At 59.4% G+C, this 16,609-nt stretch overlaps 1 protein-coding gene across 1 annotated transcript in view; it reads right to left on the reverse strand.

Annotated features, from left to right (window-relative positions):
• Nucleotides 1-1,135: 1,135 nt before the first annotated feature.
• VAV1 (vav guanine nucleotide exchange factor 1) overlaps nucleotides 1,136-16,609 on the reverse strand; it is a gene marked incomplete at its 5' end in the record, with an annotated part of 41,862 nt that continues 26,388 nt past the window's right edge. Inside the window, 9 exons of the mRNA XM_083881850.1 lie at nucleotides 1,136-1,649; nucleotides 3,408-3,556; nucleotides 5,561-5,675; nucleotides 7,687-7,774; nucleotides 10,131-10,247; nucleotides 12,165-12,196; nucleotides 12,348-12,413; nucleotides 13,325-13,461; nucleotides 15,203-15,248. Coding sequence (XP_083737976.1) covers nucleotides 1,596-1,649; nucleotides 3,408-3,556; nucleotides 5,561-5,675; nucleotides 7,687-7,774; nucleotides 10,131-10,247; nucleotides 12,165-12,196; nucleotides 12,348-12,413; nucleotides 13,325-13,461; nucleotides 15,203-15,248 — 804 coding nt within the window. The 3' untranslated portion in view covers nucleotides 1,136-1,595. The remainder of the gene's footprint in view (nucleotides 1,650-3,407; nucleotides 3,557-5,560; nucleotides 5,676-7,686; nucleotides 7,775-10,130; nucleotides 10,248-12,164; nucleotides 12,197-12,347; nucleotides 12,414-13,324; nucleotides 13,462-15,202; nucleotides 15,249-16,609) is intronic.

Below are 16,609 nucleotides of genomic sequence, written 5' to 3' on the forward strand. Positions count from 1 at the left end.
CTGATCTCTCATTTTTTTAACCAAATTACTCATTTTATACAACGTAATTTCTTATTTTTATATTACCTGATTTCTCATTTTATATATCCTAATTTCCCATTTTATATAACCTAATGTCTCATTTAATTTCCCATTTTATACAACCGAATGTCTCAATTTATTTAACCTAATCTCTCATTTTTTGTACCCAATTTTCTCATTTTAAAAAACCTAATCTGTCATTTTATGCAGCCTCATTTCTCATTTTATACAACCTAATCTCCCATTTAATTTCTCATTTTATATATCCTAATTTCTCATTTTATACAACCTAATTTTTTACTTTATATAATCTAATTTCCCATTTAATCTCTCATTTTATATAACCCAATGTCTCATTTAATTTCCCATTTTATACACCATAATCTCTCATTTTATTTAACCAAATATCTCACTTTATACAGCCTAATTTCTCATTTTATTTAACCTATTTTCTCATTTAATTTCTCATTTTATATAAACTAATCTCCCGTTTAATTTCTCATTTTATACACCCAATTTTCCCATTTTATACAGCCTAAATTCCCATTTTATACAACCTAAATTCTCATTTAATTTCTCATTTTATACAACCTAAATTCTCATTTTATACAGCCCAATTTCTCATTTTATATATCCTAATTTCCCATTTTATACAACCTAACCTCTCATTTTATTTAACCTAATCTCTAATTTTATACACCCAAATTTCTCATTTTATATAATCCAATTTCCCCTTTTTTTATAACCAAATTTCCCATTTTACACACCCAAATTTCCCATTTTATCCAACCCAATCTCTCACTTTGTACAACCCAATAAAAACCATTCTAAAGAGAGAAATTCTGGTTTTGTCACTTATCTCAGTTTATTGTCACCGATCTCAGTTTTCTGTCACCTCAGTCCCCGGGCTCGGGCCCTGGGGACACGTTGGGGACACGTTGGGGACACGTTGGGGACACCCTGGGTGACATACTGGGGACACATTGGGGACACGTTGGGGACACGTTGGAGACACGTTGGGGACACGTTGGGGACACGTTGGGGACATGTTGGGGACACGTTGGGGACACTCTGGGGGACACGTTGGGGACACGTTGGGGACATGTTGGGGACACTCTGGGGACGCCCTGGGTGACACATTGGGGACACGTTGGGGACACGTTGGGGACACGTTGGGGACACATTGGGGACACGTTGGGGACACGTTGGGGACACGTTGGAGACACGTTGGGGACACGTTGGGGACACACTGGGGACACGTTGGGGACACGTTGGGGACATGTTGGGGACACTCTGGGGACGCCCTGGGTGACACATTGGGGACACGTTGGAGACACGTTGGGGACACATTGGGGACACGTTGGGGACACGTTGGGGACACGTTGGAGACACGTTGGGGACACACTGGGGACACGTTGGGGACACGTTGGAGACACGTTGGGGACGCCCTGGGTGACATACTGGGGACACATTGGGGACACACTGGGGACACGTTGGGGACACGTTGGGGACACGTTGGGGACACATTGGGGACACGTTGGGGACACGTTGGGGACACGGGGCGGGGTGTCCTGTCAGCAATAATCCGAATAGTCCTCGTCCACGTAGTTGGCGGGAAACCAGCCGACCTGGGGACAGCGACAGGTCAGGGGACACCCAGGGGACACCCAGGGGACACCCAGAGGTCATGGGGACATTTGGGACACCTAAGGGACACTGGGGCCAGGGGACACCCAAGGGACACTGGGGACACCCAGGCTGGGGACAGGGACAGGGTTAGGGGACACCCAGGGGACACTGGGGCCAGGGGACACCCAGGGGACACCCAAGGGACATGGGGACACTGGGGACACTGGGGACACTGGGGACAGGGGACACCCGGGCTGGGGACAGGGACAGGGCCAGGGGACACCCAGAGGACACTAGGGACACTCAGCTTGGGGACAGTGACAGCGGTCGGGGACACCCAGGGGACATGTGGACACTGGGGAGAGGGGTCAGGGGACACTGGGGACACCCAGGGGACACTGAGGGGACACCCGACCTGGGGACAGGGGTCAGGGGACACTGGGGACACTGGGGACACCCAGGGGACAGCAGGGACACCCGGGCTGGGGACAGGGACAGGTCTGGGGACACTGAGGGGACACCCAGGGGACATGGGGGGACACCCGACCTGGGGACACTGAGGGGACACTGGGGACACCCAGGGGACACCAGGGACATTGGGGACACCCAGGCTGGGGACAGGGACAGGTTAGGGGACACCCAGGGGACATGGGGATACTGGGGACACTGGGGACACCCAGGCTGGGGACAGCGACAGCGGTCGGGGACACCCAGGGGACACCCAGGGGACAGGACAGGGTCAGAGGACATGGGGACACCTAAGGGACACTGGGGACATCCGACCTGGTGACAGGGGCAGGGTCAGGGGACACTGGGGACACCCAAGGACACTGAGGGGACATCCAAGGGACACCCAAGGGACATGGGGGGACACTGGGGACACCCCGACCTGGGGACAGGGGCAGGGTCAGGGGACACCCAGGGGACACTGGGGACACTGGGGATACTGGGGACACCCGGGCTGGGGACAGGGGACACTGGGAGCACTGGGGACACTGGGGACAGTGACAGGCGTCAGGGGACACTGGGGACAGGGGGTGACACCCCTGGGTCAGGGGACACTGGGGACACTGGGGACACAGGGGACACCCGGGCTGGGGACAGGGACAGGGGTCAGGGGACAGCGGGGACACCCAGGGGACACTGGGGGACATGGGGGGACACCCAGGGTGGGGACAGGGACAGGGGTGACCCCGGGGTGGGGACAGGATCAGAGGACCCAGGGTGACCCCTCAGTGTCCCCAGGTTGGGGACAGGGTTAGGGGTGTCCCTAGGGGTGTCCTCAAGGTTGGGGACAGACTCAGGGGTGTCCCCAGGGTTGGGGACAGGGTTAGGGGTGTCCCCAGGGTTGGGGACAGGCCATACCCTCCCGTAGATCTCCCCTTTCCACCAGCCAGGCTGTCCCCTCTTGCTGAGGACACGCACAATGTCCCCAGGGTGTCCCCAGGGATGGGACAGGGTTGGGGACAGTTTGGGGACAGCCATACCCGCCCGTAGATCTCTCCCTTCCACCAGCCGGGCTGTCCCCTCTTGCTGAGGACACGCACAATGTCCCCAGGGTGTCCCCAGGGTGTCCCCAGGGGTGTCCCCAGGGGTGGGGACAGCCATACCCGCCCATAGATCTCCCCTTTCCACCATCCGGGCTGTCCCCTCTTGCTGAGGACACGCACAATGTCCCCAGGGGTGTCCCCAGGGTGTCCCCAGTGTGTCCCCAGGGGTGTCCCCAGGGGTGTCCCCAGGGGTGGGGACAGCCATACCCGCCCATAGATCTCCCCTTTCCACCATCCGGGCTGTCCCCTCTTGCTGAGGACACGCACAATGTCCCCCTCCCGCAGGGACAGCTCCGTGCGGTCCCGAGCGCTGAACGCGTAACGAGCCTTGGCCGAGCCGAAACTGCGGGCGGCGCCTGGGGACACAGGGGACAGCTTGGGGACACTGGGGGGACACAGGGGACAGCTTGGGGACACTGGGGGGACACAGGGGACAGCTTGGGGACACTGGGGGGACACACAGGGGACACTGTGGGGACACCGGGGGGACACACAGGGGACAGGGTGACATCCCCAAATCCCCAAATCCGGCCCTAAACAGAGTCGAAACTGGGGGGGGCACCTGGGGACACAACGGGGACACAATGGGGACACCATGAGGACACAGGGGACAGAATGATGACACCATGGGGACACCGTGGGGACACACAGGGGACACCCCCAAATCCCAAATGTAACCCCAAACAGAGCCGAAACTGCGGGGGACACCATGGGGACACAGGGGACACAGGGGACACCGTGGGGACACACAGGGGACACAATGGGGACACAATACCTCACACCGTGAGGACACCATGGGGACACAATAGGGACACAGGGGACACAGGGGACACCGTGGGGACACACAGGGGACACCCCCAAATCCAACCCTAAACAGAGCCGAAACTGCGGGTGGCGCCTGGGGACACACGGGGACAGTGTGGGGACACTGGGGACACACAGGGGAGACAATGGGACTCAGGGGACACACAGGGGACAGACAGGGTGACATCCCCAAATCCCCAAATCCAACCCTAAAGAGAGTCGAAACTGGGGGGGGCACCTGGGGACACAGGGGACACAATGGGGACACAGGGGATACAGGGGACACACAGGGGACACCGTGGGGACACCCCCAAATCCCCAAATCCAACCCTAAACAGTTGAAACTGTGGGGGACACAACGGGGACACAAGGGACACAAATGGGGACACAGGGGACACAGGGGACACAATGGGGACACAGGGGACACGGTGACGTCCCCAAATCCAACCTCACCCAACCCACAATTCCCAGGACCCCCAAAATCCTTCCCGGGGTCACCCCAGAACCTCCAGGACCCCCCCAAATCCTCCCTAAACATCCCCTAACCCTTCCAGGACCCCCAAATCCCCCTGAGTGCAACCCCAAGACCCCCAAATCCCCCTCAGGACACCCCAGGACCCCCAAATCCCCCTCAGGGTCACCCCAAACCCTTCCAGGACACCCCAAATCCCCCTGAGTGCAACCCCAAGACCCCCAGACCCCCCTCAGGGTCACCCCAAGAACCCCAAACCCCCTCAATGTCACCCCAGGACCCCCAAATACCCCTCAGGATCACCCCAGGACCCCCCAATCCCCCTCAGGGTCACCCCAGGACACCCCAAATCCCCCTCAGGACACCCCAGGACCCCCAAATCCCCCCTCAGGATCACCCCAAACCCTTCCAGCACCCCCCAATCCTCCTCAGGACACCCCAGGACACCCCAGGACTCCCCAAATCCCCCTCAGGATCACCCCCGGAACCCCAAATCCTCCCTCAGGGTCACCCCAAACCCTTCCAGGACCCCCAAATCCCCCTCAGGATCACCCCAGGACCCCCAGGACCCCCGAAATCCTTCCCATGGCCACCCCATAACTCCCAGGACCCCCAAATCCTCCCCCAGCCCTTCCAGGACCCCCAAAATCTCCCTTCAGGGTCACCCCAGGACCCTCAAATACCCCTCAGGATCACCCCAAACCCTTCCAGGACCCCCCAATCCCCCTCAGAATCACCCCAGGACCCCCCAGGATCCCCCAAATCCCCCTCAGGGTCACCCCAGGACCCCCCAGGACCCCCAAATTCCCCCTCAGGGTCACCCCAGGACCCCCCAGGACCCCCCAAATCCCCCGTCAGGGTCACCCCAGGACCCCCCAGGACCCCCAAATCCCCCATCAGGGTCACCCCAGGACCCCCCAGGACCCCCAAATTCCCCTCAGGGTCACCCCAGGACCCCCCAGGACCCCCCAAATTCCCCTCAGGGTCACCCCAGGACCCCCCAGGACCCCCAAATCCCCCTCAGGGTCACCCCAGGACCCCCCCAACCCCCCTCTCAGCCTCCCCCACCCCCCCAGTCCCGTACGGGTGTCGGGGGGTCCCGGGCGGCTCTCGGGGTCCCTGTAGGGCACGGCCAGGGTGGTGTCCAGGGCCTTGAAACAATCCCGGAGGGAGTGACGCTGATAGAACTCCACCAGCTCCTGCAGGACCCCAGAACAGCCCAGAGGGGGTCAGGGACCCCAAAAACCATCCTGGGACCCCCAAAACAGCCCCAGAGGGGGGTCAGGGACCCCAAAAACCATCCTGGGACCCCCAAAACAGCCCCAGAGGGGGGTCAGGGACCCCAAAAACCAACCCAGGGCCCCAAAATAGCCCCAGAGGGGCTCAGGGACCCCAAACCCCAACCCAGGGCCCCAAAACAGCCCAGAGAGGGTCAGGGACCCCAAAAACCATCCTGGGACCCCCAAAACAGCCCCAGAGGGGGGTCAGGGACCCCAAAAACATCTCCAGGACCCCAAAACAGCCCCAAAGGTGGGTCAGGGACCCCAAAACATCTCCAGGACCACAAAAACCAACCCCAGGACCCCAAAAACAGCCCCAGAGGGGGTCAGGGACCCCAAAAACATCCCCAGGGACCCCAAAACAGCCCCAAAGGCGGGTTAGGGACCCCAAAAACCAACCCTGGGACACCAAAAACCATCCCCAGGACCCCAAAAACATCCCCAGGGCAGTCAGGGACCCCAAAAACCATCCCCAGGGGAATCAGGGACCCCAAAAACATCTCCAGGACCTCAAAAACCAACCCCAGGACACCAAAAACAGCCCCAGAGGGGGGTCAGGGACTCCAAAAACCATCCCCGGGACCCCAAAAACAGTCCCAGGGGGATCAGGGATCCCATAAACCAACTCCAGGACCCCAAAAACATCCCCAGGATCCCAAAAACGCATCCGGGGGGGTGTGAGACCCCAAAAACCAACCCTGGGACCCCAAAAACCATCCCCAGGATCCCAAAAACAGCCCCAGAGGGGAGTCAGGGACCCCAAAAACATCTCCAGGACCCCAAAACAGCCCCAAAGGTGGGTCAGGGACCCCAAAACATCTCCAGGACCACAAAAACCAACCCAGGACCCCAAAACAGCCCCAAAGGGGGGTCACGGACCCCAAAAACCATCCCCGGGACACCAAAAACCAACTCCAAGGGGGTCAGGGACCTCAAAAACATCTCCAGGACCCCAAAAACACACCACGGGACCCCAAAAATACACCCGGGGGGGTCAGGGACCCCAAAAACATCCCCAGGATCCCCAAAACCATCCTCAGGACCACCAAAACCATCCCTAGGATCCCAAAAACATCCCCAGGGGGATCAGGAACCCTAAAAACATCCCCCAGGACCCCGAAACAGCCCCAAATGAGGGTCAGGGTGTTTTTGGGCTGCCCTGAGCGGGTTTTGGGGTCTCTCTCAGGAATTTTGGGGTGTCTCTCAGTTTTTGGGGTGCCCTGGGCGGGTTTTTGGGGTCTCTCAGGGGTTTTGGTGTCTCTCTCAGGGTTTTTGGGGTGCCCCTGGTGTTTTTGGGGTGTCTCTCAGGAATTTTGGGGTCTCTCTCAGGTTTTGGGGTGCCCTGGGCGGGTTTTTGGGGTCCCTCAGGGGTTTGAGGTCTCTCTCAGGGTTTTTGGGGTGCCCCGGGCAGGTTTTGAGTTGTCTCTCAGGGGTTTTGGTGTCTCTCAGGGTTTTGGGGTCCCCTCTCAGGTTTTGGGTGCTCTGGGTGGGTTTTTGGGATGTCTCTCAGGAGTTTTGGGGTCTCTCAGGGTTTTTGGGGTCTCTCAGGAATTTTGGGGTCTCTCTCAGGAATTTTGGGATGTCTCTCAGGGTTTTTGGGGTGCCCCTGGTGGTTTTGGGGTGCCTCTCAGGGTTTTTGGGGTCTCTCAGGTATTTAGGGGTGCCCCAGGTGGGTTTTTGGGGTGTCTCAGGGTTTTTGGGGTGCCCCTGGTGTTTTTGGGGTGTCTCAGTGTTTTTGGGGTACCCCAGGTGGGTTTTGGGGTCTCTCAGTGTTTTTGGGGTACCCCAGGTGGGTTTTTGGGGTACCCAGGTGGGTTTTTGGGGTGTCTCAGGGTGTTTGGGGTACCCCAGGAGGGTTTTGGGGTGTCTCAGGGTGTTTGGGGTACCCCAGGAGGGTTTTGGGGTGTCTCAGGGTGTTTGGGGCGCTCACCACCAGCCCGCGGAACGCTCTGCGCTCGGTGACCCAATAGAGGCCCCCGCTGGCCGCGACCTTGATGTGCTTCACCTGCCCGCGGAACCTGCGGGGAGACTTTTCCTTTTCCTTTTCCTTTTCTTTCCCTTTTCCTTTTCCTTTTCCTTTTCTTCCTTTTCCTTTTCCTTTCCCTTTTTCTTTTCCTTTTCCTTTCCCTTTTCTTTTCCTTTTCCTTTTCCTTTTCCTTTTCCTTCCCTCTCCCTCTTATCCATCTTTCCCTCTCCCTCCCCAAAAGTGTCCCCACAGTGTCCCCAGAGTGTCCCCGTGACCCCAGCAATGTCCCCATGATCCCAAAAATGTCCCCAAAGTGTCCCCAAAGTGTCCCCAAAAGTGTCCCTGCAGTGTCCCCGTAGTGTTCCCACAATGTCCCCAGTGTTGCCGATGTCCCCGGTGACCCCAACGTCCCCACTGTCACCAGTGTCCCCATGTCCCCGCAGTGTCCCTGCAGTGTCCCCAATGTCCCCAATATCCCCAGCATTCCCAATGTCCCCAATGTCTCCAAAATCACCAATGTCCCCACTGTCCCCGCAGTGGCCCCACAGTGTCCCCAATATTCCCCTTTATCCCCCAGTGTCCCCAATGTCCCCACAGTGTCCCCAATATTCCTATTGTCCCCCATGTCCCCAATGTCCTGCAATGTCCCCGCAGTGTCCCCACTGTCCCCATTGTCCCCACAGTGTCCCCGCAGTGTCCCTGCAGTGTCCCCAATGTCCCCAATGTCCCTGCTGTCCCCATTGTCCCCATGTTCCCACAGTGTCCCCATTGTCCCCAACATCCCCAACGTCCCCAATGTCTCCGCTGTCCCCGCAGTGTCCCCCTGTCCCCGCAATGTCCCTGCAGTGTCCCCAAAGTGTCCCTGCTTGTCCCCAATGTCCCCCATGTCCCCAATGTTCCTGCTGTCCCCAGTGTCTCAAATGACCCAACACCTCCAATGTCCCCAAGTGTCCCCAATGTCCCCAAGTGTCCCCAATGTCCCTGCTGTCCCCATTGTCCCTCCAGTGTCCCCAGTGTCCCCAATGTCCCACAATGTCCCTGCTGTCCCCTCGCTGTCCCCTCAGTGTCCCCCTGTTGCCACTGTCTCCACAGTGTCCCCAATGTCACCAGTACCCCATTGTCCCCACAGTGTCCCCAATGTCCCCACAATGTCCCCGCACTGTTCCCAATGCCTCCAATGTCCCTGCAGTGTCCACCACTGTCCCCACAATGTCCCCAATGTCCCCAAAGTGTCCCCAGTGTACCCAATGTCCCCAGCACCCCCAATGTCCCCAATGTCTCCAAAATCACCAGTGTCCCACAATGTCCCCAAAGTGTCCCCAAAGTGTCCTCAGCATCCCCATTATCCCCCAATGTCCCCAATGCTCCCAGTGTCCCCAAAGTGTCCCCAGTGTCCTCAATATTCCTGGTGTCCCCCAAGTCCCCAATGTCCTGCAATGTCCCCAGCACCCCCAATGTCCCCAATGTCCCTGCTGTCCCCTCGCTGTCCCCTCAGTGTCCCCAATGTCCCCCCAGTGTCCCCACTGTTCCCAATGTCCCACAATGTCCCTGCTGTCCCCTCGCTGTCCCCTCAGTGTCCCCCTGTTGCCACTGTCTCCACAGTGTCCCCAATGTCCCCAGTACCCCATTGCCCCCACAGTGTCCCCAATGTCCCCGCAGTGTCCCCGCAGTGTCCTCAATGTCCCCACAATGTCCCTGCACTGTTCCCAATGCCCCCAATGTCCCTGCAGTGTCCACCACTGTCCCCACAATGTCCCCAATGTCCCCAGCACCCCCAATGTCCCCAATGTCTCTAAAATCACCAGTGTCCCACAATGTCCCCGAAGTGTCCCTGCAAGTGTCCCCAGCATCCCCATTATCCCCCAATGTCCCCAATGCTCCCAGTGTCCCCAAAGTGTCCCCAGTGTCCCTGATGTCCCCAGTGCCCCCAATGTCCTCAATATTCCTGGTGTCCCCCAAGTCCCCAATGTCCTGCAATGTCCCCAGCACCCCCAATGTCCCCAATGTCCCTGCTGTCCCCATTGTCCCCACAGTGTCCCCAGTGTCCCCATTGTCCCCACAGTGTCCCCATTGTCCCCTCAGTGTCCCCACTGTCCCCAATGTCCCACAATGTCCCTGCTGTCCCCTCGCTGTCCCCACAGTGTCCCCAGTGTCCCCATTGTCTCCACAGTGTCCCCAATGTCCCCAGTACCCCATTGTCCCCACAGTGTCCCCAATGTCCCCAGTGTCCCCACAGTGTCCCTGCAGTGTCCTCAATGTCCCCACAATGTCCCCGCACTGTTCCCAATGCCCCCAATGTCCCTGTTGTCCCAATTGTCCCTACAGTGTCCCCACTGTCCCCAATGTCCCCATTGTCCCCAATGTCCCCATTGTCCCCTGAGTGTCCCCTGAGTGTCCCCATGGCTCACTTGAGGCTGATGGCGAAGTCCCCGGGGTCCCGCAGCCGCTGCCGCACCAGGAACGCGCCGTCAGAGCGCGGGGACAGCGCCAGCTCCGCCTCGGCGCGCTCCAGGGACCCCCCGAACCTGGGGGGACAACGGGTGTGACCCCCAAAATACACCCCAAAATACACCCAGAGCTCCAGGGACCCCCCGAACCTGGGGGGACAATGGGTGTGACCCCCAAAATACACCCCAAAATACACCTGAGAGCTCCAGGGACCCCCCGAACCTGGGGGAGAATGGGGTTACCCCAAAAATACACCCCAAAAATACACCCCAAAATACACCCCAAACACACCCAGAGCTCCAGGGACCCCCCGAACCTGGGGGGACAATGGGTGTGACCCCCAAAATACACCCCAAAATACACCCCAAACACACCCAGAGCTCCAGGGACCCCCCGAACCTGGGGGGACAATGGGTGTGACCCCCAAAATACACCCCAAAATACACCCAGAGCTCCAGGGACCCCCCGAACCTGGGGGAGAATGGGTGTGACCCCCAAAATACACCCCAAAATACACCCAGAGCTCCAGGGACCCCCCGAACCTGGGGGGACAGTGGGTGTGACCCCCAAAATACACCCCAAAATACACCCCAAACACACCCAGAGCTCCAGGGACCCCCCGAACCTGGGGGAATAATGGGGGGTCACCCCAAAAATTCACCCCAAAACCACAAAAACACACCCCAAAAACATACACAGGACCCCAAAAATACACCCCAAAAATACGCCCCAAACCACCCCAAAACACACCCCAAAACCACACATGGGACCCCAAAAACCCACCGGGGACCCCCCCAAACCTGGGGTGTAGGGAGGGGGTGTGACCCCAAAAACACACCCCAAAAACTCCACCCGGGACCCCAAAAACCCACCCGGGACCATAAAAACCGAACCCTGAACCCCCAAAACTGCACCCGGGACCCCAAAACCCATCCTGGACCCCCAAAAACTGCACCCAAGAAACCAAAAACCCACCCCAAAAACCCCACCCGGGACCCCAAAAACTGCACCTGGGACCCCAAAAAGCCCATTCGGGACCCCAAAAACCCCACCCAGGACCCCAAAAAGCCCATTCGGGACCCCAAAACCCCCACCCAGGACCCCAAAAAGCCCATTTGGGACCCCAAATTTGCATCTGGGACCCCAAAAACGCCACCCTGGATCTCAAAAACCCCCCAAGGGGCCCCAAAAATCTGGATTTGGGGTGGGTTTGGGGAGTCCTGGGGTGAACCTGAGTGAGGATTTTGGGGGGGGGGGGGAGTCCCAGGTGCAAATTTGGGGGTTCAGGTGCGAATTTTGGGGTCCCAAGTGAAAATCTGGGGTCCCAGGTGCAAATCTGGGGTCCCAGGTACAAATTTGGGGGTCCCAGGTGAGAATTTGGGGTCCCAGGTGCAAATTTGGGGGTTTCAGGTGCAAATTTGGGATCCCAGGTGAGATTTTGGGGTCCCAGGTGCAAATCCTGGCAGTTCAGGTGCAAATTTGGGGGTCCCAGGTGTGAATTTGGGGTCCCAGGTGAAAATCTGGGGTCCCAGGTGCGAATTTTGGGGTCCCAGGTGTGAAATTTAGGGTCCCAGGTGAGATTTTGGGGTCCCAGGTGCGAATTTTGGGGTCCCAGGTGAGATTTTGGGGTCCCAGGTGTGAATTTTGGGGTCCCAGGTGCGAATTTTGGGGTCCCAGGTGTGAATTTGGGGTCCCAGGTGAGAATTTTGGGGTCCCAGGTGTGAAATTTGGGGTCCCAGGTGTGAATTTTGGGGTCCCAGGTGCGAATTTTGGGGTCCCAGGTGTGAATTTTGGGGTCCCAGGTGCAAATTCAGGAGGTTCAGGTGTGAATTTTAGGGTCCCAGGTGAGAATTTTGGGGTCCCAGGTGAAAATCTGGGGTCCCAGGTGTGAAATTTGGGGTCCCAGGTGTGAATTTTGGGGTCCCAGGTGCAAATTTGGGGTCCCAGGTGCGAATTTGGGGTCCCAGGTGAGATTTTGGGGTCCCAGCACTGACCAGGGGTAGACGGTCAGATCCGGCAGCGGCGCCTGAACCAAGAGGGAGGAAAAAACCCAGAATTAAGGAGTCAGCCCAACTGAGACCCCCAAACACCCCTGAGCCCCCTCCCCAAATTCGGGGACCCCCCAAAGATCCCGGAGGGGGTTTTTGGGGGGATTTTTGGGGGGTCCCCAGACTCACGGAGACGAAGGGTCTGACGGCGCTGCTGGGGAACCAGCCCAGCTCCCCGCTGGCCACGTTCCGGCCCTGGGGGGAAATTTGGGGGGTCCCAGGGGGGGTCCCGAGACCCCCGAGGGGTGGGCGAGACCCCCCAGGAATTGGGAATGGGGGTCCCCCCCCAAAATACCGGGGGGAAGGAAGACCCTGGGGGTCTCTCTTGGTTTTTGGGGTGTCCCGAGATCCCCAGAATTGGGGAAGGGTCCTGGGGGTCTCTCGAGACTTTTGGGGTCCCTCAAGACCCCCAGGAATTGGGAATGGGGGTCTCCCCATAAATCTCGGGGGAGTGGGAAGGACCCCCGGGGTTCCCCCCCCCCCCCCCCCGACACAATTTCCCATCTTGGGGGTCCCAAACACATCCCGAGAGTCCCAAACACACAAAGGGGGTCCCATCCCCATTTCAGGGGTCCCATCCCAATTTCAGAGGTCCCGTCCCCTTTTCAGGGGTCCCATCCCCATTTCAAGGGTTCCAAACCCACCCCGAGGGTCCTGCCCCCATTTCAGGGGTCCCATCCCCACCCTGATGGTCCCATCCCCACCCTGGGGGGCTCATCCCAATTTCAGTGGTCCCACCCCCATTTCAGGGGTCCCATCCCCATTTCAGGGGTCCCATCCCCACCCTGAGGGTCCCATCCCCATTTCAGAGGTCCTGCCCCCATTGCGGGGGTCCCACCCCCACCACGAGGGTCCCACCCCCATTTCAGGGGTCCCATCCCCATTTCAGGGGTCCCATCCCCATTTCAGGGGTCCCAAACCCACCCCGAGGTTCCCATCCCCACCCTGGGGGTCCCATCCCCATTTCAGGGGTCCCATGTCCACCCCGAGGGTCCAATCCCCACCCTGGGTGTTCCATCCCCATTCCAGGGGTCCTAAACCCACCCTGGGGGTCCCACCCCCATTTAGGGGTCCCCCCACCCCCGGTGTCCCCCCCGTGTCCCCACCTGCCACCAGAGCTCCTCGGCCTCGGCCACTGTCACCTCGATGACGTCACCGGGGCTGAGGCGCAGGGGGGGCGCCAGGACCCCCGGGGGGGGGGGCACGCCGCTGTAGGGCTGGGTGCTCTCCATTTTGGGGAGGCCTGGGGGGGCGAACCCCGAGTCAGGACCCCCCTGGGACCCCCAAAAATGATCTCAGGGGGGTCAAAAACCCCAAAAATGGATTTGGGAGGGTAAAACCCCCCAGAGACCCCCAAAAATGGGTTGGGGGGAGTCAAAAACCCACCTGAGACCCCCAAAAATTGGATTGGGGGTCAAAAACCTCCCTGGGACCCCCCAAAATGGATTTGGGGGTATCAAAAGACCCCCTGAGATCCCCAAAATGGGTTGGGGGGTTCAACCTCCCCCCGAGACCCCCAAAAATGCATTTGGGGTGGTCAAAACCCCCAAGACACCCCCAAAATTAATTAGGGGGGTCAAAACCCCCAAGAATTAATTTGGGGGGGGGGGTAAAAGACCCCCCTGAGACCCCCAAAAATGGATTTGGGGGGGTCAAAAACCCCAAAAATTGATTTGGGAGGGTAAAACCCCCCAGAGACCCCCAAAAATGGGTTGGGGGGAGTCAAAAACCCACCTGAGACCCCCAAAAATTGGATTGGGGGTCAAAAACCTCCCTGGGACCCCCCAAAATGGATTTGGGGGTATCAAAAGACCCCCTGAGATCCCCAAAATGGGTTTGGGGAGGTCAAAACCCCCCAGGACCCCTCAAAAATTAATTAGGGGGGTCAAAACCCCCAAGAATTAATTGGGGGGGGGGGAAAAGACCCCCCTGAGCCCCCCAAAAATGTATTGGGGGATAAAACTCCCCCCGCGACCCCCAAAAATGGATTTGGGGGGGTTTAAAAAAACCCTAAAAATGGATTGGGGGGGGGTCAAAACCCCTGCGGGACCCCCAAATTCCAACTTAGGTTTTGGGACCCCCCCAAAATTTGAACTGAGGGGGTGTCAGACCCCTCAAAGACCCTCCCCCAAATCTGGTTTGGGGGGTTCAGACCCCCCCAAAGACCCCCCAAAATCTCTCCTGGGGTGTTCAGATCCCCCCAAAGACCCCCAAAATCTCTTCTGGGGGGCTCAGATCCCCCCAAAGACCCCCAAAATCTCTTCTGGGGTTTCAGACCCCTCAAAGACCCCCCCAAAATCTCTCCTGGGGGGTTCAGATCTCCCCAAAGACCCCCAAAATATCTCCTGGGGGGTTCAGATCCCCCCAAAGACCCCCAAAATATCTCCTGGGGGTTCAGATCCCCCCAAAATCTCTCCTGGGGGGTTCAGATCTCCCCAAAGACCCCCAAAATATCTCCTGGGGGGTTCAGATCTCCCCAAAGACCCCCAAAATCTCTCCTGGGGGGTTCAGATCCCCCCAAAGACCCCCAAAATATCTCCTGGGGGTTCAGATCTCCCCAAAGACCCCCAAAATCTCTCCTGGGGGTTCAGATCCCCCCAAAATCTCTCCTGGGGGCTTCAGATCCCCCCAAAGACCCCCAAAATATCTCCTGGGGGTTCAGAGCCCCCAAAGACCCCAAAAATCTCTCCTGGGGGGTTCAGATCCCCCCAAAGACCCCCAAAATATCTCCTGGGGGTTCAGATCTCCCCAAAGACCCCCAAAATCTCTCCTGGGGGTTCAGATCCCCCCAAAGACCCCCAAAATATCTCCTGGGGGTTCAGAGCCCCCAAAGACCCCAAAAATCTCTCCTGGGGGGTTCAGATCTCCCCAAAGACCCCCAAAATCTCTCCTGGGGGTTTCAGAGCCCCCAGACCTGCCCCGGGGAGGGTCAGGACCCCCCAAATCTGTCCTGGGGAGGGGTCGGGACCCCCCAAATTCCTCACCCAGCTCCCCCCGTTTCTTGTCGGGTCCCGGTCGCTGCGATTTGTTCTGGGTGGGGGGAAAGAGACCCCCGTGAGTGGGGAGGGTTTGGGGGGGGCTGGGGGGGCTGGACCCCCCCGAGACCCCCGGAAACCCCCCAGAGACCCCTGGGGATTCCCCTGAGACCCCTAGGGGATCCCCCAGAAACCCCCAGAGACCTCCCCAGAGACCCCCCTGGGACTCCCCCAGAGACCCCCCCGAGGACCCCCCAGAGACCCCCCCGAGGACCCCCCAGAGACCCCCCAGAGACCCCCCTGGGACTCCCCCAGAGACCCAGCCGGGACCGCCCAGAGACCCCCCCGAGGACCCCCCAGAGACCCCCCAGAGACCCCTCGGGACCTCCCTAAGACCCCCAGGACCCTCCCAGAGACCCCCAGGAACCCCCAGAGACTCCCTGAGACCCCCCAAGAGATCCCCCCAGGACCCCCAGAGACCCCTCGGGACCCCCTTGAAACCCCCCGGGACCCCCCCCAAGAGACCCCTCGGGACCCCCCTGAGACCCCCTGGGACCCCCCCAAGACCTCCCGGGACCCCTCCAGAGACCCCCAGAGACCCCCCCTTGGACCCTCTGGGGCCCCCCAGAGACCCCCTGGGACCCCCTTGAGACCCCCCGGGACTCCCCAGAGACACCCAAGAACCCCCCCAGAGACCCCCCGGGACCCTCCAGAGACCCCCCAGGACCCCCCAGAGACCCTCAGGGAACCCCCCAAGACCCCTCAGGGACCCTCCCAGAGACCCCCTGGGACCCCCCAGAGACCCCCCCAGAGAGCCTCAGAGACCCCCCAAGACCCCCCAGAGAGCCTCAGAGACCCCCCAAGACCCCCCAGGAGATCCCCCCAGGACCCCCAGAGACCCCCCGGGGATCCCCCGAGACCCTCAGAGACCCTCTCAAAGACCCCCAGGGACCCCCCAGAGACCCCCAAGGACACCCCAAAGACCCCCAGGACCCCCCAGATACCCCCCAGGACCCCCCAGAGACCCTCAGGGAACCCCCCAAGACCCCTCAGGGACCCTCCCAGAGACCCCCTGGGACCCCCGGGACCCCCCAGAGACCCCCTGGGACTCCCCAGAGACCCCCCAGAGAGCCTCAGAGACCCCCCCAAGACCCCCCAAAAGATCCCCCCAGGACCCCAGAGACTCCCCGGGGATCCCCCAAGACCCCCCAAGACCCCTCAGAGACCCCCAAGGATCCCTCAAGACCCCCCCTAAGACCCCTTGGGACCCCCCAGAGACCCCCGGGGACCCCCCAAGGGATCCCCCAAAAAATCCCGGGATTTCCACCCATCCCAAGGTGGGTTTTGGTACCTTCTTTGCGCCGGGATCTGTGGAGAAAGAAAAGCTCATTAGTGGAGGGTAATTAGTGCCTTAAT

This window comes from Zosterops lateralis, assembly GCF_965231275.1.
Source record: "Zosterops lateralis genome assembly, chromosome: 36".
NCBI lineage: Eukaryota > Metazoa > Chordata > Aves > Passeriformes > Zosteropidae > Zosterops > Zosterops lateralis.